The sequence below is a fragment of the Gossypium hirsutum genome, chromosome A05 (assembly GCF_007990345.1).
Source record: "Gossypium hirsutum isolate 1008001.06 chromosome A05, Gossypium_hirsutum_v2.1, whole genome shotgun sequence".
In the NCBI taxonomy this organism is placed as follows: domain Eukaryota; kingdom Viridiplantae; phylum Streptophyta; class Magnoliopsida; order Malvales; family Malvaceae; genus Gossypium; species Gossypium hirsutum.
In genome coordinates, this window is record NC_053428.1 from 17,874,941 (window position 1) to 17,900,140 (window position 25,200).

Genomic DNA, 25,200 nt, shown 5'->3' on the forward strand with positions numbered 1-25,200 from the left:
TGAAAGAAAAATGATTGGGCCAGAATTGATTCAAGAAACAGAAGAAACAGTTAAGAAGATTAAAGATAGATTGAAAGCAGCTTTTGATAGGTAGAAATCATATGCAGACTTGAAACGGCGAGACATTGAATATTCTGTTGGTGATAAAGTATTCCTCAAAGTATCACCTTGGAAGAAAGTTTTGAGATTTGGCCGAAAGGGTAAGTTAAGTCCACGTTTTATTGGGCCGTATGAGATTGTGGAAAGAATTGGGTTGTTGCCTACCGACTAGCTTTACCTCCAGAATTATAGAAAATTCATGATGTTTTTCATGTTTCGATGCTCCGGAGATATAGATCAGATCCTTCCCACATTATTCCTACTGAAAATATTGAAATTCGGTCTGATTTGACTTATGAAGAAGAGCCGGTTCAAATATTAGCTCGAGAAGTAAAAGAGTTGAGAAATAAACGGGTCCCTCTAGTAAAAGTGTTATGGAAGAGTCATAGTATGGAAGAAGCGACTTGGGAACCGGAAGAAACGATGAGAGCACAATATCCTCATCTATTCTCAAGTAAATTTCGAGGACGAAATTTATTAAGGGGGAGAAATGTAATGACCCAAAATTCACGGGCATCAGAAAAGTACATTAACGGGCCTCTGTCTTAGTCAATCGAGTTCGAAATAATTACTAGAAATATTTATGAGTTTAGCGATGTGTTTAATTAGGTTTAAATTAGGTGAATTTAGCTTAATTTAGAGTAATTAGTAAAAATGACTAAATTGAATAAGTAGTAAAAGTTTAATTATAAATTAGTAGGAAATAATAAGGACCAAATAGGGAATTAAGCCTATTTGGGAAGATGAGGCGGCAAAAGGAGTAAAAATCTAAGATTTTTACTTGGTTATATAATATAATTTTGACAAGTGGATGGTAAAAAAAAATTATTATTATATATTATTAGTAACTAAAGTGAATAAAAGAAACATAGTAAAGAAAAGAAACAAAAAGAATAGATAAAAGAGAACAGAAAGCATTCGAGTAGGGGAAGGAAAGAAGAAAATAAAAGAGAGAAAAGGGGAAATAGGGTTTTTGAAGCTTGGAGTTTAATTGTTAACAGAGAACCCAAGACATCGGCGCACAAAGGAAATGAGAAAGCTATCGAGGATTAAAACGAGAAATTCACGGTTTGTATTACTATAATTCAAATTACTTTTTATTAAATGTTTTATATCAATTCTATATTTAATAAGTGAATTATAAGGTAAGTATTGATATTTGAGTTGAATGAGAATTGAATTTAATGGTGAATGTGTATGTATAATTGAATTGTAAATTGATTTGAATGTGAAAATTTTAATTGAAAAGTAATCTTGGAATGGAAATGAAAGTGAATTGAGAATTGAAATACCTTATTAACTAGTCGGGCTAAGTCGGATATAATTGGCATGCCATAGGATCTGGAAGTGTACGGGAATTTGCCGGCTTTACTAATCAGGCACTTTATGTGTCGTATTTCAGGCACCTCGTGTGTCGTATCAGGCACCTCGTGTGTCGTTTTAGGCACTTTATGTATCGTATACTGATCAGGTACTATGTACCGTTTTAGGCCCAATGTGTCGTACTGGTGTGTTGGGTTGGAATCCGTGTATCCGTCAAAGTCCGGATTTGTTAATAGGGTGAATATCTAAAATGAGAAATTTAAAATAAATTGATTGATTATATTATTGAAATATTGAAAGAAAAGAAAAAAGTTGAATAGTGGATTGAAATTGAGATTGAAAATGAAAGGCATGAACTTAATGTTCATGTAGTGATTGAAATTGTTACATGTAATATGTGATGGAAACTGAAGAATAGATAAAAATTCTATCGTTATTATTAATTAATGAAAGTTTAAGAATGAATTGATATTTGTGAAATTAAATAGTTACATGTTTGGTAATTAAAATTCTTTATTGCTATTATAATTTGAATTATGGTAATACCACTGAGTACGGAATACTCAGCGTGCGGTTGTTTCCGTGCGCAGGTTAATAGGAGTCTAGTACCCCGGTCCAGCATCTGAATGATCCCGACTCCAGCAAATTTTGGGTGACGTTTTCTTTCTTAATTGAAAGTGGCATGTACTAGGTGTTGTATAAGTTATATAGATATGCTTGTAATGTTGGTTATAAGAATGGTATACCACATTTTGTTATTAGTTTGATAAAATGGTAAATATTATATTATATAATTTGGTATTAAGTTGGAATGAAAAATGAATGAAGTTATTAGTTAATTTGGATTAATATTATGAATGTTTAGTTTTTAAATGATTATGTTAATGAATTGGTTATGATTTAGATATATTTAGGTTTAAATTGTTTTTTATTGTGCCATTGGTTTTGGGTTAGTTTGGTTTTTGGTTTGAATTTGAAGGGGGTTTTATGTAAAAATTAAGAAGAAATGCTGCCGAAATTTTTGTAAAAATAAAAAAAATAAAAAATCTCTGAATACTCGAACAAGTCTCGTTCCATTCCACTTTAATACTTGTGTTGGGCTTCGAAAGTCCATTATAGGGAAATAATTCTTCAATTATACTATGGATGTTATAATAATTGTAAAATATCCATAAGTTGTCTGATATATCCGGTAATGCCTCGTAACCCTTTTTCGGCGACGGTTTGGGGTTAGGGGGTGTTACAAGTGAGATGTTAATTAGATTTTAATTAAGTAAATTTAGCTTAATCAAGGCTAATTTAGTGAAAGGACTAGACTGAATATAGTGTAAAAGTTTAATTATAAACTATAGAAAATTTAAGGGACTAAATTAGCAAATAAGCCTTAAGAGACAAGTGTTTGGTATGTATGAATATATTTGTATTATTTTAATTGGTACAAATGTATGTATAAATAAGTATTTACTTATTAAATAAGAAATAATAATAATGATTAAAGTATATTATAATAATATAATAAAATAAAGTAATTAAATAAAACAAATAAAATAAAAGAAAGAAATAAAAGAGAGAATGAAAACGAAACAGAGCAGGGAAAGAAAGAAAGAAAAAGGGAAAGAAAAAGAAAAGGAAAATTTAGGGTTTTGGAGTTCCAAGCTTGATTGGTAAGTCAATTTGATCCCTTTTCTTGTAATTTTGATGTCTATGGAATCCTAGGAAAGAATACTACTTGAGTTATGTTGAAATTTAGAAAGTTATTGAATTTTTAGATGTTGATTAAGTTGAATAAATGGAAGAATTAAGTGTTAATTAACACTGCATCAAATTATAATTTGATGGAAATTCAAGTTAGAAGTGGGAGAAGGATTAAATTGTAAAAGAAAATATAGGTCTTGCAATAATAGGGATTGAATTGAGAAGATGTTATAATTAATGTTTTATGTTGTAAATTTAAGAGTTGGAATAGTTTAAAATGATAATTGAATGAAAATATAGGATTTATTTTGAAGAAAAAGAATGGTTATGGTGGAAGGACTAAATTGGAATTTAAGTAAAAGATACATGGAAATACAAGAGTGTGTTATTAAATAATATATATTGATAATTTTAAATGTTAAATTTTATGTAGCACCGGAAACGTCATCGAAAAAGGGAAAGAAGAAAGTGAACGAGGATATCGAGTAAACTCGAGAAATTCGGTTTGTATTTCTATAAACTATGCTTAATGATTTAATACAATGTAATTGCTATTCTTAGTAGTTAGAATGTATAATGAATGATATGATCGAAATTATTATTGCTTTTGTATTGAAATGTAACGATTTGTACACCCTATTAACAAGTGTCGGACTAGTCGGATATAATTGGCATGCCATAGATTGGAAGTGTTCAGGGATATTCCGACTGTGTGTCGATGAGACACTATATGTGTCGACTACTGTGACTGTTCCGGATTCGTTCCGAAGAGGTACTCTGTACCTGACTATGACTGTTACTGCTACTGATACTGTTACCCTACGGTGTATTCCGGTTTCGGCCGATGAAACACTTACATTATCCCCGGTGTGTGGGTTGGATCTGTGTATCCATCCAGGTCTGAGTTATGTTAATAGGGGTATTGAAAGTATTAAAGACAAAGACTGACTGCTATTGATTATGTGACTGTTATACAAGTATTGAAATATATTGAATGATATGAAAAGTATAAAAAGATTTGTTTAAATACATTTAAGAGCTATAAGTTAAAGGTAAGTGATGAAGCTAATAAGATTATGAAATAAAAAGTTATGTTACAATGTATATACATAGCTTATTATTATTTTAAGTATTAATTTATAGAAATACTACTGAGTGTACACTCAGCGTACGGTATGTTTCCGTGCGTAGGTCTAGGTACGAAAGAAAGTTAAGGACTCAGCATCCAAGCCAATCCCGGACTCAAAGTGGTGAATACTTTTCTTTTGGTAAAATGGTATGTACCTAGGTTGTTAAGGTGTTATTTTGTATATGATAGTGTATAAACATGAAAGTTGTTGAAGCAGGTATGAAATATGCATATTTTGGAAGCTAAACTTACATGAGTTTGACTAGTATGATAATGTTGTATAATTTTGATATGAATTGTGGTACATAATTATTAAGAGGTATTGAATGAATGAATGAATATTTGCTAAGTTTGAATGAATGATATTTGATTTAAGAACTATTAGTAAATGTTTGGGCATGAAATAGATGTGTTTAGCATGTGAAAATAGCTTAAAAATGGTCAAAAATCATGTTTTCACGCGGCCAAGTTACATGGGCGTGTGCCCAGGCCGTGTGAATAAGTCAGAATCTGCCCATGTCCTGACCCCACGACCATGTTCCAGGCCACACGGGCATGTCCCAGGCCACACGGGCTTGTGCCCCTATTTCCAAGGAAAAATTTCTAAAGTTGCCAGTTTAGTCCCAAATCACTTCTAAAACATATATTGGGCCCCGTAGGCCCATATTAGGGACTTTATGATAAAATTTGATGAATATTGATCTGGAATGTAAAGTGTATGACTGGTTTTGTATAAATGTTAGTGTATAAGTCCGGTAATATCTCGTAACCCTATTCCGGTGACGACGTGGGGTTCGGGGGTGTTACATTGTGACACTCCATAACCGGACTCAACAATTGGGTCGAGTAAGGGCATTACACCCTGCCTTGACGTCACTATGTAATTTTGTCTCATTGCGACCATGTTGATCTCGATTTAACATCGCAATGACCTTTTCCTTCAAGTTGTGGCATCACTTACTATTTTTAACCCAAAAAGGTCCCAAGTGGTCTTGGTTTTGCTACCAAATTGTAGGAATGACTGTAAATGATTTGTAATGTCTAAAATAAGCTTTATAATAATGAAAAGAATTGTAGGAAGCATTTGAAATTTAAGAGAGGTAGTGCTCAAATGTGGTACTCGTTACTCAAGTAAGTATTTAACTCAAGTGAGGGGTGTTGCATCTTAGATCATCAGAGGCTCTCACAAACCAACCTCTATCTTACATAAGCCAGGGCTCTAGATTTATTTGGCTCCTAAAATTTTTAGCATCAATAGGAACAATGTCGATCAAACTCTTTATTTCTAAATAGTGAACTGAAATAAGGTTTAAATTTAATAATTTTGATTGAAAAGTGAGAGTTTGACATATATAGATATATAAGACTCTTGAATAGCTTAACTCTTGCGATGTTGTTGGAAAAGAGGACTTAACTAGATGATCTTCCACAAAGATATGTTGGCCTTTCTCCTGATCCTAGTTATATAGCATGTTAATGATAGGAATGTCGATGCCATTTTGTTGATGGAAAAAGCAAAGCCTCTGTTGGCCTTGTTATACAATACACAAATTTTGAAAACTGCTAAAGCATAGCTCCTTTCCCAATACAACAATCTAAGAAAGCCACCTTTTGAAACCAATATCACCCCCTGGTAATTGAAATGGTGTCATACCATATAATACAAAATCTTTACAAATAAAAGGTGAAAATGGAAGTGAAAACTGAAAACCTAATTCAAATATCTACAGTGGCAGGAATATACTCTTTCCAATGTCTATTATGTCACTTAGTTGGTGCCTACCTTCTCAAATAGAGAACTTGTACCGATAATGAGGATCCTCAAGCCTTTTCAAGCAAAGAATCTTTAATATGTCCTCCACCATAGCAATACAGGAAACACAATTGCTCAAATTGGGGATATCATCCCATTGTACTTTCCTTTTCCCATTCCTAAATTTTATAGAATGATCCGGTAGAAAACAAAAAGAAAGGGAAACAAGAAAAAAAAAACAAAAACGTAGTTTAAATGAAAAGAAAGGAAAATTTTACCAAAAGTGAAAATAATCCATATTTAAAAAATAGAGAAGAGCGAAAAGATATATCAACAAAAGAGGAAAAACTTAAGAAGCACGAAAGTACCTCCCAAAAAGCTTCAAGTATTCTATTTATAAATATAGATATGGTATGTTCGTGAAAGGACAAAAGGAATAAAAAAACCTCTCGAGAGCAATAAATTATTTGACAATTAGATGAGACCAAATCAAAAGTAAGTAATTATGCCCATTAAAAGTGCAATTTTGAAATTAAAAATACACACACACAAAAGTAATGATTGTATCCTTGTAATGGTAATTCAAACGACAATAATCTCGATCATCACTAACAAGACATCACTTTATTAGCATATTATAATCGTCACAAAACAACTCGCTAAGCTATTATTAAACTAGGAGGGGCAATCATTATACCCTTATGCTAGAACATCCTTTACGCCTTAAGAATAGGGCCTACATCATTATTATTACTCAAGCTCACCGACCTTAGAAAAGTCACATCTGACTCACACCTAAGTCGAGTTTAGAATTGGACCTTACAAAGAAGTTTTCATGAGATAAGGGCCAAATCCAAATATATTTTCTTCTATTAGATACCTCCTCCTCCAGGAAGAATGTTAAATAAGTGCAAAATAATAAATCATTATGCTAATATTGTCCCAGATGCCGTCACTATCCAATCAAGTGGCTTTCCAAACCATTCACAATGTGAATTACCCTCCATCGAGTGACTCTTCGTATTTTATGCAGTGTGAACTGTCTTCATTATAACACCAAAAATCTTGTATAACCTCAATATTATAATATGCCTCAAATCAACATTAATTAATGAGATGAAAGGCTCCTTCATCCCTGTCCAAAGCTCAACTTCACATTAGCCTTTTCTCCCAACTCAATATCGTTAAAGTCCGCATCTTCATGAGTCTAATTTCAATCATTCGCGAATAAATTAGTCAAAGAAACAATATTGATCACTTCACAAACTATAGCACACCTTTAGAATTTGGTGGCACCAAAGAAATATTGAAGAAGCAATATGGTAGGAAAATGAAATTGAAAGTGACACCAAGTAAAGCTTAAAAATTACAGCTAAAAAATATATAGCCAGCCCTAAAGGTAACGGCAAATCTACCACCAACAATGGTAAATTGAATTAAGTGAATTACATCGTCTCCATCCTTTTTCATTTATGAGAAAATGACACCCTATGAAATCCAATGAGTGAGCCATAAGTGCTAAAATTGCGCAGTTGCTTTTAATTCTTTGCTACATCACTCCACTCACAAGTTTTCTTCTTTTATCAACTATTAATGGACTTTGTTTCCTCCTTCTGCATCTCATCTCATTATTAATTTGCTTGTAGGGAAAATTGGTTATATCTTTTGCCAATAATTCCACAACCTGCATAACGTCGTTTACTCAATTTCTTGCTTTGGACTGTACCCCTATGCTTATATACTTTGCCTAAAAATTGATAAATATATTTCTCAAAATTATCTTTACTTAACATGATGAGATCACTCTCACTTCAATCAATCTCAACTTAATTAGTAATTTCAATGTAATTTTAAGACATTATCAATGGGAGAAAATTTATCTGGAAAAGCAGTGCGATGTTAATTAATATATTCGGGTGGAAAGGAGCCAATTTCATGGGTCCTACGAATTACAGCACTAATGTGGAATCCTAGGTGCCACCCATAGAAGAAGCTTCAAATTTAAACCCCAAACTCCTTTTTGACCTATCTATCAAACGTGTTAAAAAGGAGATTAAAAGGTAAACTACATAGGTCAATCTGGTTTTTCCGTACCATTATAATATGACTAAATGACTGCCTCTTTTTTTCCTTTTTTTTTTTTTGTTCTCTCTCTAATGAACCTTATAAGAAAAAAAATAAAGGAAAAGAAAATCAGAAATGGTGCTGGTGACTTGGCTTAGACAGATAAAGAAGTGAAGAAAAACCCCCAAAATCAAAATCTTCCCTTTTTGTCGACTGATACGTCGCACTCATCACTCGCACGTCCTCCGCTACCTCCTTAAACCTTGTGTTATCACTGCCTTTTCTTGTTTGTTTTTTCTTTCTTCTTTCATGTGCTAGTTTTTGTGTGTGTGTGTGTGTGCGCGCGCTTTTTTTCTGATAGTAGCAATGTTTGTTTACTAATTTCCAGGGCCAGCGGTTAATATTTAAATGAGAGAACAAACTCCCACAAATATTTTTTGTTACATGTATATGTAAAAGATTATTAATGACACACACTCCACCATTTATTGCTTTAAAACCTACCTCCCAACTATATTCAATTAATTGTTTTTACGGTTCGAAATTTCAAAAACAGACATCAGTATCTGTATATCACCTCGGAGAAGTTGCAGATTGGTTTTGACTTTGTTCCTTCAACGTCCCATTAGCCTCTCCAGGTACAATACCAGTTGTCACACTGAGCGACTGTCAGAGCCAGCCATGATTGAATCATTGGAGCATTCAAAACGTTTAGGATTAATTACTTCTTAATCACTGATATTAATATTACTCCCATTGAATCAATGTCCTTCACCTGAATTAGTTTCCTGTTTATATGTATATATATTTGATTCTCCTAGCAGATTTCAAGTGACAAATGTTAATAATGGAGGTTAATTAATCTTAAGAAAAATGGACTTAACCCCATTGAATTATTTATGATTAAAAGTGGCTGGAAGGAAACTGTTCTGTAAATAGATAAACTGATACAGCAACATTTATAGTAAATGCTCCATATTCCAGTTGAATATATGGGAAAAAAAAAAGGATGAACAGTAGATACGTGACATATATAGGTAGTTGAAGAGGGGGAACCTTGTCATATCAAAAAGTTGAAAGAAATTAAAGAAGGGCCTTGACTTTTTAATGACAAGATCTGGAATTCTTGACCGTTCACTCTTTGAATATACAATTAGTACTACAAAGTTAAAGTTTAGGGTTATCTTTCTGCTACTTTTTTCATATGGTAGAACAATAGATGCTTTGGTGAAAGATAAAAAAGGAGTAATATCAAGGAACTGTCACCAAAAGGCCATTACAAATTAAAACCATGTCTCAGTTTTAGCCTTGTTAAAAAGATAAAAAAAAGTTCATGCGCTTTGTTCCCTGCGACTGTGAAAACTTTCAAGTATCGACTTTTATTCTCGTATACTTTAGTTTTTCCTTTGTGGAATTTGGAAAGCTTTTAAGCAATGGTGCGATTGTGGGGACAATTGGTTCTTATTGTGCGAATTAGTGGGTGCCAAAGCTAGTGGTTTTCTGTTTCATTTTCATTGAATTTCCATTTCAGGCTGAGGTTGGAAGAGAAGATTAGGGTGGCATATATATATATTGCTAATAGGTAAGGTTTGAACAAGAGATGATGACCGGGCCTACTGACTACTGTTGAAATGGTGATTTGATTTGGTTGACTTTGTTTTATGATCGCACAGCTCGATGCATGGAAATCCACCATTTTTAATGATTGCGAGCAATGTGTTGGAGTTCAACTGCAACTGCTCTCAATAACTCACCGTCTCCAGTGCTTATTTTCATTCTTAAAAAGTACCAAAAGCTCTTCAAGTATTTTTTTTAAAATTTAATTAAATCCTTTCTAAATTTTTAGATTCAATTCAACCTTTTAATTGACTAAATTATCAATTAGTCTTTTGACCACGATCGTATTGACGTCATAATTATGTATCCTAATTTTTTTTAAAATCACAAATCATCTTCCATGTGTATTCTTTTATGATGCGGATTTTTTTTTACTATGAAAATATTTAATAAAATGATGGTCTCTTTTTAAGTTTGTAACTATTCTATTTTTATATTAAAAAAATTAGCTCAATTTTCTATCTTGATCAATTTATTAGATCGATTAGATCAAAAATTAGTCGGGGATCGATCTAAAAAGTAGCTTTGAATCAATTAAGTTAGAAATCAATTAAATTAGTAAAAAAAACGGTTGAACCGGAACTTTTAAACTTTTTTATTTTTTATTGATATTTTAATATTTTTTTAATTATACCGGTTGGATCCATTGGACCACAAATCGATGACTTGACCAATTCAACCACTAATTCAAATTAAAAAACATTGATTCTTTTAGATAATAAAAACATTATAAACTTTAATTATGTATGATGTATGATTTTGAACTAATTTCTAAATTTTTCGTTTGAGCTTTTATTATTTAAGTGATGAATTAATTTATATTGATTTATAATTTATTTTTATGGATTAATCAAAAGAATTAGAGGAAAAGAAATTTGAATATTATTTAAAAAAAAAACTTTAACTGGACCTGATTTTACAGTTTTAACCGTATTTTAAATTACAAAACTTCACTTTAAACGTACAATATATTATTTTTAAGGGGTATTTCATCTCAAGGCATAAAAACATGGGAAAAATACACAAAAATTGCCTTGAAGTGTACAGCATAAATTTGCCAAAACCTAAATAAAACTGCTTTAATCCATGAAGGATAAATTTATTGTTTTATTTTTTTTGTGTTTTGTTTTCAAAATGTGTTGTTAAATTCCTTTCTAATTGAAAGGATTTCAAAGTTAAGTTCTCTATTATTTATATTTACATATATTTTATTTTAATTGTAAATATAGATATTGTAGGTTTAGAATATTTGTGTAGCAAATTAGACATTTTTTTAATTACTTTAATATTTGTGATTAATAACATGATTAAATATAATTAGTGTAATAATCAAAATAAGCCTCACTTGTTGACTATGTAATGCTAAATATTATGAACAGATTAAATTTTAAGGATAGTTATCCAAAAGGTAAAGAGATATTAATGGTTAAGCGTGACATCCATCATTACAACTAATTGATGATGAAATATCTGAATCAAAACTAATAAATTCATTTTTTTACTAGACTTTCATCTTTTTGAGTTCTCAATTCTATTTACAATTTTATTTAAAAAATTAACATCATCATATCTTTCTATGGATTCAATCTTATTTATTGCTATATACAAACATTATATTTTTTTTAATAAGAATTTTATTTTCTTAGTTTTTTGAACTTATTATAAAAATGAATAATTGTATAATTATCATAATGTATAGTGGTAAGATCCTAAAAACAACATTAATTATTAATCCTGAAGATAAAATATATCAAAAGAAAGCCAAATTACATGATAAAACTTGTTTAGAGTAATAGTTGAGATTTGTTGTTGACATTGTAACGTCAAAGTTGAAATCTTGGTTGTATCATAAAAAGAATAAAACCTTTTCCTTCTTCTCATAGTTTTAGTAATATTTACAAGTTTTGAAGTCTCCTGTAGGTCTAAGGTTTTGATTTGAAAATTGGGCATTATTTTAAATTTTAAGACTGAAGTCGAATGAAAAAGAAAAAGCATACACATCGAATTCAACACACCAAATTTAAACAAATTTTATTAATGTTTATGATTAAAGTAGATATTTGTATATTTTATCGTAACCGCTTTTTTAATATAATATAAATTTTAATATTCAAATTTACATCTATAATGTATATTTTTATTTTAGTATGTTATCTTTTCTACAAAAATGATTTAATTGTTATGAATTGAAATTTTAAATTTTCATAATTATAAAAATTAAATCTCCATAATGAAAAAATTAACACAATTGGAAAGAGTTGAATTTACGCGGCCAATGCCATGCACCTACGGATATTAATATTTGGGTGTACAAAACTAAAGACGCTCGCTCCCCTTCACTTTTGATGCGTGCGGACCACCATATGGGATGTTCATACATTCTCATCATTAAATTCCCATATATATTATTTTTTAGTTAATTCCTTTTTTTTAATACTCTCTTTGAAAGGGTTTATATTGCTGTTACTGATATTTTCTCATCAAAACTTTATAAACAAATGTAAATAAATTATTTTAAGTAAATGATATTATTTAATTCTTAGAAAATTAAGTTGGTCAATAAAAATGCCTCTAAAAAAATGAGATTTAGAAAAATTTTAAAATGTCTGGACCCGAATTAGCCAGCGTCACGCAATGACTCTAGTGATCTCCAGCTTTGTCAACTTAAGAAATTAAATAAAAGTTAATAGCAAACCATGTGGAAGCCAGCTGCAGAATTACTCTATATACATACACGTTCCGTGGATCAAGTATGGCTTTTGGAAAACAAAATTTGTCTGCGAAACTTAAGTCATTAGCATGTTGCTGTACTTAATTCTTTATTAATTATGGTAAGTTGCGAGGATCTTGACGTATATAATCTCTATATATAGTGTGCAGGTAAAGTTAGTACAACTCCTGAATCCTGATACATAATCTCACTCTCGTACTGACTTCTTCTGACATTATATATAGTAGTAGAACGTTTCTTTGTCCTGAAAAGATAAAAGATAAGAGAGAGAGCATTGTTGAAGGAAAACATTGGATAAATTCTAAAGAAGGTGATGATTGAGATTGGAATATCGTGGAAGGTGATTGAATTCTTTTCTATTTCTTCTTTAAAAAGAATGAATTGACAGATTTTGAAGCAGTGCATGTCATGTGAGAGAGAGAGAGGAGGCCATATAGAACATAGTGATTTGTAGTATTGGGTGTTAGGTATAGGGCGAAACCCCATAAAATCTTGCGAAAGTAGTTTTGGTTGTGTTTACTGATGATAGATAAGGAATAGGAGATGCAGTGTGGTGGGGAAGGGAGTTTTTATTTAGTTTCAAACCATGAAATGATGGTGCCGATGACCATGCTTATCATTGTCACACACCTCAATCTCTTTCCAGCTCTACTTCCATGTGACTCTCCCCCTCTCTCTCTCTCTCTCTTCCCCCACATCTCTCACTATTCACTTGCAACTACTACTATCTACTAAGCTGCCTATGCCTGCCTGCTAGGTTAATAATGTTCAAATGACTCGAAATAATCTGTCATTCTGCATTGCACTCCATACAAAACTTTCTCCATTATTTTTCAAAGGTTCCCTATTTGCTGGAGGCCCATTTTCAAGTTCTAAAAGATCAGCCCATGTGGAATTCCCTCCCACCCCCCCCCCGCCCCCCACAAAAAAAAAAAAAAACATTTTCAAAGGTTCCTTTCTTTTTTTCTGAAGTTTGAAGTTGTATTTTATAATTAATATGGATGATAATTTGGTTTGGTTGGTTCAGTTAGTCAAAAATGTACATTGATGATATGCTGCTGCTTTTGAGTATCAACTTCTGACTTTCTCACAATTGATGGGACGAAACTTGTATACTATTCACTTGACTTTATGGATTACTCGGATGTCTCTTTTGTTAGTAATTCTTTGACAGTGTTGTGCAGTAGAAAACTTTGTCCCAAGCTCATTTCGGAGTTTCAGCTTAACTTGGGGTCAGCTCTTATTCAGAAAATTAATAAAAGCACTTGCAAGTCACAACTCAACTGCAAAGCTATACAAAGTTAGCTGCATAATCATTACTAAGTGTTACATTTTTCTACTTTTGTCTGCAGTTAATATTCGTCTTTGTCCTTGCTTGTTTTACTTTTGGACTGTCGAAATTTGAATAACATAATCCGTTACAGTTCCCACAAAACATAAGCATATATTGTACATGTAATAATTTCAGGAAATGGTTAGCTAACGTGTTTAAAATTAACAAGGTCCTTTAGCTGATTTAAAAGGGAACAAAGAAAGAGACTTGCAATTAGAGTTCTAAATGGCATACTGCATAGATGTTTGTAAACACTAGGAACGAAATGTTAAGAGTAGAGATATGCTCTATAAATCCTTCAATGGTAAATGCAGATAATTTCTAAACAGGTAAAGCATCAGAATGAGTTCCAATGTAAACAGATGGGATTTATGTTTTATTAACACAGGAGAACTAACCATCATGCTAGATTTCAATGGGTAGCACCCATTCCCCAGTTGGATGGGATTAACAACGAAAACATAAAAAAGAAGGTACAAGAATCATTGCATTATTAATTTAGCCATATATACATATATGAATACAGCATATCTTTGTCTGCTCGTGGCTAGTGTCCACTCCCTGCCAGCTGGATACCACGAACCAGCCCCCGATCTTCCCCCAATAATTGCGGAATAGAGTTTGTCTCCAGAATTCTGACAGGTGACCGGCTGTGAATATCTTGACGCTTTCGCATGTCAATCTGCGTACAAATTTAGAACCATTAATTCAATATAAAATATTTTCTTGGCTTACAAAATGGTCATGTAGAATACCAGTTTTTCGTGAATCATAAAAAAGCTGTGGGTATTTGTGGATACGTGTAGGAAACAAATGGAGCTGGCCATAACTAAACTAACCAAGGGTTAGCATCAACAATGTATACTTCAAAACATGATACCCTGTCACAACTTGTACTACATTGTAAATGCATAATTTGAAATTAACCCGAATTTCTTCCAAACAAGTTTAATGCAAATTGGGCACATTTTTCAAGTTATGTCAATACAAGTGGTTGCGGCCCAAATTTGACGCTGGATAGACACTAGAAAACGGTGCCCTGCATCTGAAAAAAAAAATTAGACTTCGATTCCGCTTAAACACAAACAAAGGAGAGAGCGCAAGATTCTCCGTTTTTATGTCAAAGACAAGAAATTTGTTTACAACTTTTTGTTCATAAAGCTAATTCCTTGTAGAGGACAAAAGACAGAAATCTGTTGACCAGTAACCAACTTTTACATTTGCAATTAATGGTTTTTATCCAAAGCTTAAACAAGCAAATTCGTTGACTACTGTGCACTTCCATTTTTTTTTTCAACGCTCCATTTGTGTTCATTAAAAAACGAGCGATTACAGAGAGCTTTGGAACTTCATTTATCAAAGGATTTTTGTTAGGGGATAGATTAGAAACAGACCACAGCCTTAAATACCCAACTGAAACTTTATTTTTTATTTTTTGTTCATACATCACTTTACCACTCTTAATCTTTGCACAGATTTAGCTTATATATTTAAAATTTTTAAATTTTGAAATTTTTGTCTCACTCTAAACTATAAACAAATAAATCAGTTAAGTCAAATTCTATTATCAATATTGTATTATGCAAAAATAATATATTTAATCACTTATTTCCAATTTGATATTTTTAATTTCTACATTTTTTTTAATTTTAAAATCTCAATTCTACACAAAACATAAAACAACTATTAAATTCATTAACTAAATTGTTGTAGTTTTTTTTTAACTAATATTATGTAAAAATAGTAATTTGATATGACATTACATATATAAGATAGCATAATTACTGTATAAAATTTTGAAAATAGTACAATTATATTTGAATTATGACTTAATTTTTAAAATAAAAAAAATTAAAGTAAAGAAATTAAATAGTTAATAGGAACTTGATTCTATGGGGCTCGCAGCCTTGCCTACGAATGGGTTTTTTTCCCAGGATGTCATATACCAATTATTGCAAACAGATTAGCTTGTTTGTTTAATATAGAATCAAGATTAGTGATTTCTTTATCTAATTTATAACTAACAGTAGCTGTTGATTGTGCTGACATTAATAAATTGCTAAGAAAATGAAAATTGTTATGTCCCAAATATTCATGAAAACGATCCATTATTATATGGTGTCAACCAGACTAGTCGGGGCCAAGCACACTGTATATCACTCTGACAGCATTGCAGTGGCTTGGAACTCTCTTCCCCCGTGTCATATACACCTATATGGTGGCCACCAACGACTCCATACTTATATGCATCGAAATTATCGTCTGTGAAGTAGATGCAGTTACTCTTTGCTCCCTTGACAACTCTAATTGATAGAGCCATTGACTCGTTTTGACCTAAGAATACTGCCCAATCCCCCATGTCTTCGACACGCATCCTTTTCCCGTATGACTCCAACAAGTGTACTTCGAACTTATAAGTTTCATATCCCACGTTAGGGTTTTCCTTCAAAAATCTAATAGCTACACATAATGCATCCCCATGACCACAAGATAGACCTTGCTTGCTCGAAGAAGCCATGGCATTGTAATTTCGTCAACGGTTGGAGGCAAACCAGGCTCACAAAGGATAACCTTTCCGTACTCGTCCACAGCGTAAAACCCCAAGCGAAAGATAATATCATCGTAATAACGTCCAGCTTCTTGAATTTCGATCCAAGTTTGGGTCAATGCACTGTAGTAAGCCAGTTCCCGTTCCTCTCCGTGTATAACCACGAGGATGTAATCGTATGGATTGCGATCAGGAGGGGAGGAGAGTACTGCTTTATGAACGGGGTATTTGTGGGTCAAGCGTCTCTCGCTAGGTTCAATGTCGGTGGAAGGTTTAGGCGGCAATGAAGGTAGGATTGTGGGTAGTGTAAATCGACGAGCTTTGGTGAGAGGGTCGATCATGGAAATCTGAGAAGTTTCATCGACCATGATGAGAAAACCAGATGAGGATCCGCATATGGTTTTTCCACTAGTGCATGCAGCAAGTTCATAGTCGTAAACATTGTTGCTCGTAACGCTTTGAAATCTCATGGAACATCCGTTCTCTCGGTTATGGCGGGGAATGGCCAGCCACGGCTTGTCTTCTGCGTGTTTCGAATCCTCCATTGTCTTAGCAAATACTTGATTCTTGACCAAGAAAAGGAAACCCTAAGTGATTGCCTAAAGAATGAAGATCAAACTCGATTAATTTCTAATAGATTACGACGGTGGAGTAATAGGCTTTATGATATTTTAATGCATGCCTATATTTATAAAAAAGCCTGTCCGAGCAGAATAAGGAATTCTAAAACCTTGAAGAACAATCCAACTGTAATAAGGAGACGAAGAACCATCATTCGGTGTTATTTTCGGGGCCCAACCCAATTCATGTTTAAAGCATTTTTTAGACTTTTATTAATAATAATTGGGCCTTTTGGTTTCTTGGAAACATTTAAAACTTGGGTTCCAACTTTTTGTCCTTGTTCAATGAGTATTCTTTATTTTTAGAAAAGCATTTATGGGTTTTTACTTAAATAAATTCTATCCTTTAATGTAGGAACTCTTAATTTCATTTTCATATTTTTGGGGGGTTTAAAGAAGAGAGCAAAGCTCTATATAATAAAGTAAACTACATTAGACCCTATCTTTCATTTTAATTTTAATTAGTTAATATTTTTTATTGATATGGAATTTAAATAAATAAAACAACCTGGACAATTTTTGCAAACTTCCTTATGTCGCGGCATTTCATTATTTCACGCTGTTCAACTTTCAATTACATTCTCTCTTTTTTTTTAAATAATTAGAAAAATAATTCACCTTAGGTTAGTTTTTTTTTCTTTTATAAATATGTCTTCTCTAACCTTTAAAAAAGAAATATCATCTCTCTAAAAAATTTATTACCTTATTTTTATTTTACATAAATATCTAATTTGAACATTTTTAATAAAAATTATAGACAAATGGCTATAATAGGAAATGAACTCATTCTGATGGGATTTGGAGGATAATAGGAAAAGAATTCATTAGGCAACTTGGAATAGCCTGTGTGCTGCAAAGAAGCTTGGCGGATTGGGTTTTCACAGTCTATACCTCACCCAACCTAAATCTCCTCCGTGCAGGAATTTCAAAGCTAAATACTTCTCAATTAGCAATTTTCTTAGTTCAATGAAGAGTGCTTCTCCCTCTTTTATTTGGAAAAGTATTCACATGGCTAAAGTAGTGTTCCTTGAAAGTACTAGACGGTGAATAAGAAAAAGAAACATGATTAGTGTTTTTAATGAATCGTGGTTAATGGTGATGGTAATTTTTTTTGTTAACATTGTTCCTATGGTTGGGTGTGCTCATATGTGAGTATGTGATTTAATTCATCCTAATAGAGGCTCATGGGATAGGGATATGGTGGAAGGATTGCTTGCACCGTATGATGTTGAGCACGTTTTGCATATGCTGTTAAGTTGATATTCTATGGAGGATATTTATACATGGCATTTTGGTTCTAATGGATCCTATCCTACCAAGTCTGACTATCAAGTGACTCTTAGCTTATTTTTCAACAATATTGATTTTCATGTCAATGGCCCTTGGTAAACTTTATGGAATGAGGCTTTGCCGTCAAAAATAAAATAATTCTTATGGTGATTGTTACGAGGGTTTGTGCCTTGTAATACCAAGCTTTTTGGCTCGAGGGGTTGATATTGATCTTTTTTGCCTGAGATGTTGTCAAGTAAATGAGGATTTAGAGCATATTATTTTTCATTGTCCTTTCACAATTGCTATGTAGCATGAACTAGGACTTAAACCAGTTGCTATTTCAATAGAGGATATTATCATTCGAGTTTTGGCGAACAACAAGAGAAAAAAGGTGGTTTGTGGGGGGTGATTTAGGGGTATTTTGTATAGTAGGAATGAGGTGGTATGGAAACAAAGGGTTATGATGAAAACAAACTTGTACAGTATGTTGATGAATTTTTACACTATTGGAAGAGGGCGCAGGTTGTTCATTCTTCTCAATTGGTTATGCAAGATATGGTTGAGGGTGAGGATATTTGTTGGCGTAAGTTATGGCTGGTGAAGTTAAATGTAATGTTGATGAAGCCACTTTCGTGAATAATGGGTGCATGGGATGGGCGACAGTTCTGCGAAATGACAAAGGTGATTTTATTCGATGCATTTTGAGTTTTATGAAGAGAACTCTTGATCCTTTTTTGTTTCATGAGGCTCTCTCTTAACTCATGTCCTTGCATGCAAGTAATGTTATAATTGAGATCATTAGTCAGCATCTTTGGCAAGCCTTTCATCATGATTACGAGGATGTTTTTGTTCATAAGGATTGTGTTACTATTGCCTCTGCTTTTCAATCCTTTCCATTGTGTTGGTTTCATAGGGATGCTAATAAGGTTGCTTATGTTTTGGTAAGAGGAGCTTAATTGAGAGCAAACTACATGGATTGCATTGTTTGTCATTCTTCCATTGTCCGTATTGTAAATGTAGAGAAATTGTCCAGCTTGGATGTCAATAAGGGGAGCTAAATTTGGGTGTATTGGGTAAGCTTTATGGCTTTGGGTTAAATGCTCTCTTTGTTATATCATTGTCTACCTTGGTCTGTTTTCCCATTAATGAATTCGTTTTCTCAAAAAGAAAAAAAATTAAAATCATAATATTTTGGCCTAACAACTTATTTGGCCCTCAAACTTTACAAAAAAAAAGAGAGAAAAGAGAGAGGCCATATTAGCCTTTTATTTAATTTTTCGCCTTTTTAGCTTATAAACTTGCAGTTATTTTGTCAAATCACCCAAAAATAAATGAAAAATTAACTTTTTTTAACTCTGTGGACGTGGCGACATACATGTGAATGGCCACATGGATGATATATCAGCATTTAATTATTTTTTAAATTTTAAAAATTTTAAAAAAATCATTAAAATTATTTTAAAATTATAACTAAATTATAAAAGTTATAATTTTTTAATGTTTCAAAATTTTAAAAATTAATTAAATGATATCATATTATCTATGTGGCAATCCATGTGCACGCCACATCTGAAAAATTGACAAACGTTAATTTTTTCATAATTTTAAAGTGATTTGATAAAAAAACAAATTTAATAATTAAAAGAGACAAAAAATTAAATGAAGGCTAAAATGATTTTTTTTTGGTAAAGTTAGAAGGTAGAAAAAATCATTATGCCTAACATTTAAAAAAAAATATTTTCGTTATTTTTTTATTTTCTTATCAACCACTTTAAATTTTGTTAAGTTAAAATAGTTTTAATAAGATAAATTTAGTTGTTTCTTTGAAAATTTATATATCTCTTACAGTGAATCGTTTGATGACATGTTTCTAAATAACAAAAAAAGTACTTATCTATATCAACAAAAATTATCTGTATAACTTTTGCCACTTTAAATTTCATGTGATCATAAAATACCAACTAATATATCAGTGACTAATGTTAAAAGACATTAAAAAGGCTTATTTAAATATTTGTTATTATTTGATGTATTAATCACGTATAATTTTTTACATTATTAGTAAATTGATGAGGACACATCTTTAACTGGTTCTCCTTTGGAGCAAATATCTTCGGAAGTTCCAGCAGTAGAAATCAAGTGCGACGCCCAGTCTCCTCTAACATATTTATTCCTTTTTTTTTTTCTTTAACTGGTTAAGAGACTGCCATCTTCAAATTCAGGTCGAAGCCTACTGATGGACTGAGTCTTAAATTTATAAATAAAATAAAGATTATGAGCTGGAATCCTCGTTTGGAATCGTAAATGATAATTGGTACAGATACTAGTGAATCTGATTTATATGAAAGAGTGAAGTTGAATTGAAGAATACCCATGCAAAAGCTTTCTCATCTCCCATTTTGCGACTTCAAAACTAGAATCAAGTAAGGTTGAATGCCACAGGGAGAGAGCGGCTGATAAGATCAGGGAAGTGATGCTATAAATCCCACATCACTTGAGAATATGCTGCTGATGGTTCCTAAGTCCTATAAAAGGACAACGGCGAGCTGGACTTAACCATCTTTGCGCTTGGGGCAATGACGCAGCTCATGAGGTTCTAACCGAGGCGCGTCTATTGCTGGTTGAAAACTATTTCCAAACCCCCTCTTAGGCCTGGGCTTGCCCCTGGCCTTCGAGAATTTCTGGAAGGGCTCCCTTCGGGGTAAAGCCTACAATTTCTAGTATAAGCCTGAGCTAACATTAGTGGTAATAAAATGGTTCCAATTATTCGAGACTTTCCTGGGCCAAATAGTGCTCTGCATTGAATGATCCACTGGATATACAAGTGGTTTGTTTCCCATATAAATGAAGTCTCAGTTGAATACTTCCGATTTTACTAGACAGCTATTCTAGTCACCAGGGGCGGCGAAGACAGGCCCAAAAATGGCAAATTTATAACATAATCTCTTCAAAATTTGAAAAAAAATGGCAAAGTGATAAAATGAGAAAATTATACTTCAACCCTTAAAAAATTTATTATTCTTTTTTCTAGCTTTTCAAAGTCAAGCTTACTGAAAGGCTGATATACGTTATTTCAACTCGGCATATAAAAGAAGTTCAACGGATATAAAGATGACCCAGTACTACCAGCCAAGTAGAAAGCAATTTGACCAAAGATCAAGAGACAAGTAAAGGAAAGGTTTGGAGCTTTTTAAGATATTTGATTTGTTATAAATCTACGATGGAGATGCCTTTTTCAACCCATCAAAAGCGTACGCTGCTGCACTACAGAACTGGAACCCAAAAAAAGACTATATGCCAGATATCTTCCAACAGAGGTACCCTAAGATATGTTCAGAAAATCATCAGAACAAGAAGCGCAAGTGCATGTCATCGTTTGGAGAAAGCAAAATCAGAAAGAGCAAATCAAATCCCCCCTTTCATCTGCAGAGATGTCAGGCTTCGAATGACACGAGAGAAAAAGATAGAGGGTAAGATAGAGGGTGAAAAGAAAAACCAGTGTATAATAAATAATGAACATAGCCGGTGTAATTTAATAACCCCATTAGGACCTTATTCTTCATTGGTTGGCCACTCCAAATCCCCAGAAAAAGCCGATTTTGCGTAATTCTTACTTGCTCAAGCGTCCAAAAGACCCCGTTTCTTTAATTTCAGCTTTTTTTTTCTGCCCTTCCTTAATTATAATCATATCACCAAATCATCTACTATTCTTCTCTTTGTCATTATCCTCCATAAAGTAGAACTAGTATTCCCTCTCGCACTTCTTTGTTTCTTTCGACTGGTTTCTCCGGTGACCACCATTAATGGACAGTGGCAGCAAAACAACTCCTTCCGTGAAAGCCAAGGGTCGAAATGGGGTTGTTGAGAAGAAAGAGTACCCGGATTCTCTTACCTCTCATGAGGAAGTTGTTAAGGACCCTATCGTTTTCTGGGATACTCTCAGGCGCTTTCATTTCATCTTGGGCACCAAGTTCATGTAATTCTCATCCTTTTCTCGGTTCTCCTTTTTTTTTTTCTTTGGAGAGTAACTCTGGTGCTGATTATGTATTAGATATATGAAAATGTAATGCGTTTTCTTGAACTTATCAAATTTACACTGTTACTCCTTTAAAGAAAGGTAATGTCTTTTCATGCTCCTTGGCATTTATCTTTGTTTTGACGGCTTCTGTATTTTAAAGGATTCCTGTGATTGGAGGAAAGGAGCTAGATTTACATGTTCTGTATGTAGAAGCCACCAAAAGGGGTGGTTATGAGAAGGTTATCCTTTTTCATATTTTTTTCTTGCGATTTTCATCTAAATGCCACCATCATGTAAAGTGTAAAACATCTCACCAACCTTTTGCTTTGATTGCTATGGCTGAGTAGGTAGTTTCAGAGAAGAAATGGAGGGAAGTGGGAAGTGTTTTCAAGTTCTCTCCAACGACGACGAGTGCATCTTTCGTGCTTAGAAAACACTACTTCAGCCTTCTTTACCATTACGAACAGGTTCATTTTTTTAAGATGAAGGGTCCTCTCAACACTCCTACAGGTATGTGTTTTTATTTTTTTTATTTTTGCATATGCTTGTTTTTATTGCATGGATTTTTCCTTGTTTTTCTTTCTTTTGTAGCAGACAACTGTTATTTGATCTTACCCTCTTTGTTCCCTTGTGGTTTTAGTAATTCATGTATGACTCTAATGCTCTATGTCTGTGCAGTTGCATCTCCTGTCAACGACCCTTCATGCAGGCCTGAACTGGCTCTCGTGGAATATTCCCCTCAACCGACAAGAGAATCCCCAGATCCACTTATTGAAGGTGCTTCCTTTTTTCCCATATTAATCCTCTAATTTCTCCATTTTATTATTTTCAATAGGGAAAGGTACGAGAGGATAGAGTTAGTGTCATTCCCAATCCACACAACACAAATATGTTAAAATTTAATTTCTTTATGCCCCAAAATTCGGTTTGATTTATGAGTGTCAAATAGGCAAGGGTCATTATGATACCATAGAAATCTAGCTATTTTATTGTTAGGGTCTTTGATATTTAATCTGTATGTCGATAGCTTAGTGATTTCTCAATCTTATTTTTTCATTTGGGGTCCAGCTATGTTTATCCATAAGTTTATGGTAATATGTGGCTATGGTATTTATGATATTTGTATATTTTGCTGTCTCTATCTATGGTTCATTCCGATGTTTTCAGTGGCATGGTGTTACATAATAACCTAGCAAACATTTAGTTTCGCAAGGCATTTCATGTTAAAATTTGCACCCAACTGCTTCTGGAAGCAATGTGTAACATTGACATTTAACTTGGTTTAAATGGATTATTTCTAACTACATTTTGTTGAAACTCTTAATCAATAATGGTAGAATGCTGCTTTGAACATCTCCGGGCTTGCAATTGATTAGATAACCTTATCTGAGATGGTTCTCTTTGTAGGAACTTCTTGTTTCTCAGTTACGGGAACGATCGAAGGGAAGTTCGATTGTGGTTATCTGATATCTGTGAGGTTGGGTTCCGAGGTTCTTAGTGGAGTGCTTTACCATCCACAACACCCAGTTTCTGAATATAGCAATGCCATTGTCCCATACAAGCAAGTTCGCAGCGCTCGCCATTCAAGGAGGAGGAGAAGCAGAAGGGCCGGGGACCCCAGCTATCCAAAACCGAATCGGAGTGGTTATAACTTTTTCTTTGCTGAAAAGCATTATAAACTCAAATCACTGTACCCCAACAGAGAGAGGGAGTTCACTAAAATGATAGGAGAGTCTTGGAACAGTCTCAGTCCAGAAGAAAGGATGGTAATTGCAAAACGATGAAAGAGATCTTATTTAGTGTCTCTTAATGCATACATTTTTTCCCCAATATGCTAATAGGAGTATGAAGTTACTTTTTGTAGGTGTACCAGAACATTGGATTGAAAGACAAGGAAAGATACAGGAGAGAATTGAAAGAGTACAAAGAGAGACTGAAGCTGAGGCAGGAGGGTGGGGAAGTTGACAAACCTCATTACTAAAAGGGCTATGTAAATAATTATAACAACTGCTTGCTATATATTGGATGGCTTGCCTCCTATAGATGTTTTAGCTTTATAAATCATCTTTTTTATATATATGGAAGACTTGCATTCTAATCTCTACGCTTCTGATTTGCTGCGTTCAGAAGCGATGTCGGATTGAGGATTTGGTTTATTTTATTTATGCTACATCATCATCTGGCAACGTGTCTACTAAATTTCTGTAGAATGGGTTGTAAATGCTTGGACTGTTTACCCCCGAATGGTCAAGATCTGCGTACGGTCGAAATTGGTTAAAATAAAATTAAATAAATGCGTTCAAAATATCCTTCTGGAGATTAAATAGAATTTTATTCTCCGATAGTTAAAAGAATATTTTTTAAAAAGTATAATTTAAAATTTCAGTGTTTAATATTATTGTTAAAAAATATTTTTGAGAAATAAAATGTATATTTTAAAAATATTATTATTAAGTAATAAATATGTATTTAAATAATATTTATATTATTATATTTTAGTAAGAATATAAAAAAATTATTATAATTTGTTGTTAATATTTTAATATATAAAATATAAATTTTAAATGTTTTTAAGTAATAAATATTAAATATATATAAACTTTAATTAGAACATAAAAATTATATTTTAAATATTTAAATATAACTATTAAATATTTGTAATTAATATTTTAAAAAATATTTTTAATTAATAATTTTAATACATTTGTATTTAAGCACTAAAAAAATATTATTTTATTGGATGGGTTAAAAGTAATTAAAAAGTACTTTTAAGAGAAAAAATTAAAAATATAAACTTTTTTTTTTCAAGAAAATACTTTTGAAAAAGTAAAAAATTTAGCAAAAAATAAGTTGTTCTAAAATTACTTTTAGAATAAAAAATATATTTTCTAAGCATTAGGGGAAAATCAAGACTCTTACAAGTTGGACATCTTTCTTAAGTTGCACCAATAATGTTGTGGGCTTTTCTACGGCTATGTTTGGGTTCTTGATTATGGGC

General features: G+C 32.6%; 2 protein-coding genes and 1 non-coding gene across 3 annotated transcripts; 2 read left to right on the top strand and 1 right to left on the bottom strand.

The window, feature by feature from the left end:
• Nucleotides 1-16,204: 16,204 nt before the first annotated feature.
• LOC107937564 (uncharacterized) lies at nucleotides 16,205-16,837 on the bottom strand. Its single transcript, XM_016870463.1, has one exon. It carries the CDS (start codon nucleotides 16,835-16,837, stop codon nucleotides 16,205-16,207), a length of 633 nt encoding a protein of 210 aa, XP_016725952.1.
• A 3,905-nt stretch (nucleotides 16,838-20,742) lies between these two features.
• Nucleotides 20,743-20,893, top strand: LOC121229831 (U4 spliceosomal RNA). The gene has a single exon (XR_005927786.1). It is a non-coding gene; the product is annotated as a U4 spliceosomal RNA (small nuclear RNA).
• Nucleotides 20,894-21,377: 484 nt separating this feature from the next.
• On the top strand, nucleotides 21,378-24,363 carry LOC107937560 (high mobility group B protein 9). Its single transcript, XM_016870459.2, has 6 exons — nucleotides 21,378-22,160; nucleotides 22,363-22,441; nucleotides 22,550-22,712; nucleotides 22,881-22,979; nucleotides 23,610-23,968; nucleotides 24,067-24,363. Exons 1-6 carry the CDS (start codon nucleotides 21,988-21,990, stop codon nucleotides 24,181-24,183), a joined length of 990 nt encoding a protein of 329 aa, XP_016725948.1. The 5' UTR covers nucleotides 21,378-21,987; the 3' UTR covers nucleotides 24,184-24,363.
• The last annotated feature ends 837 nt before the right edge of the window (nucleotides 24,364-25,200 follow it).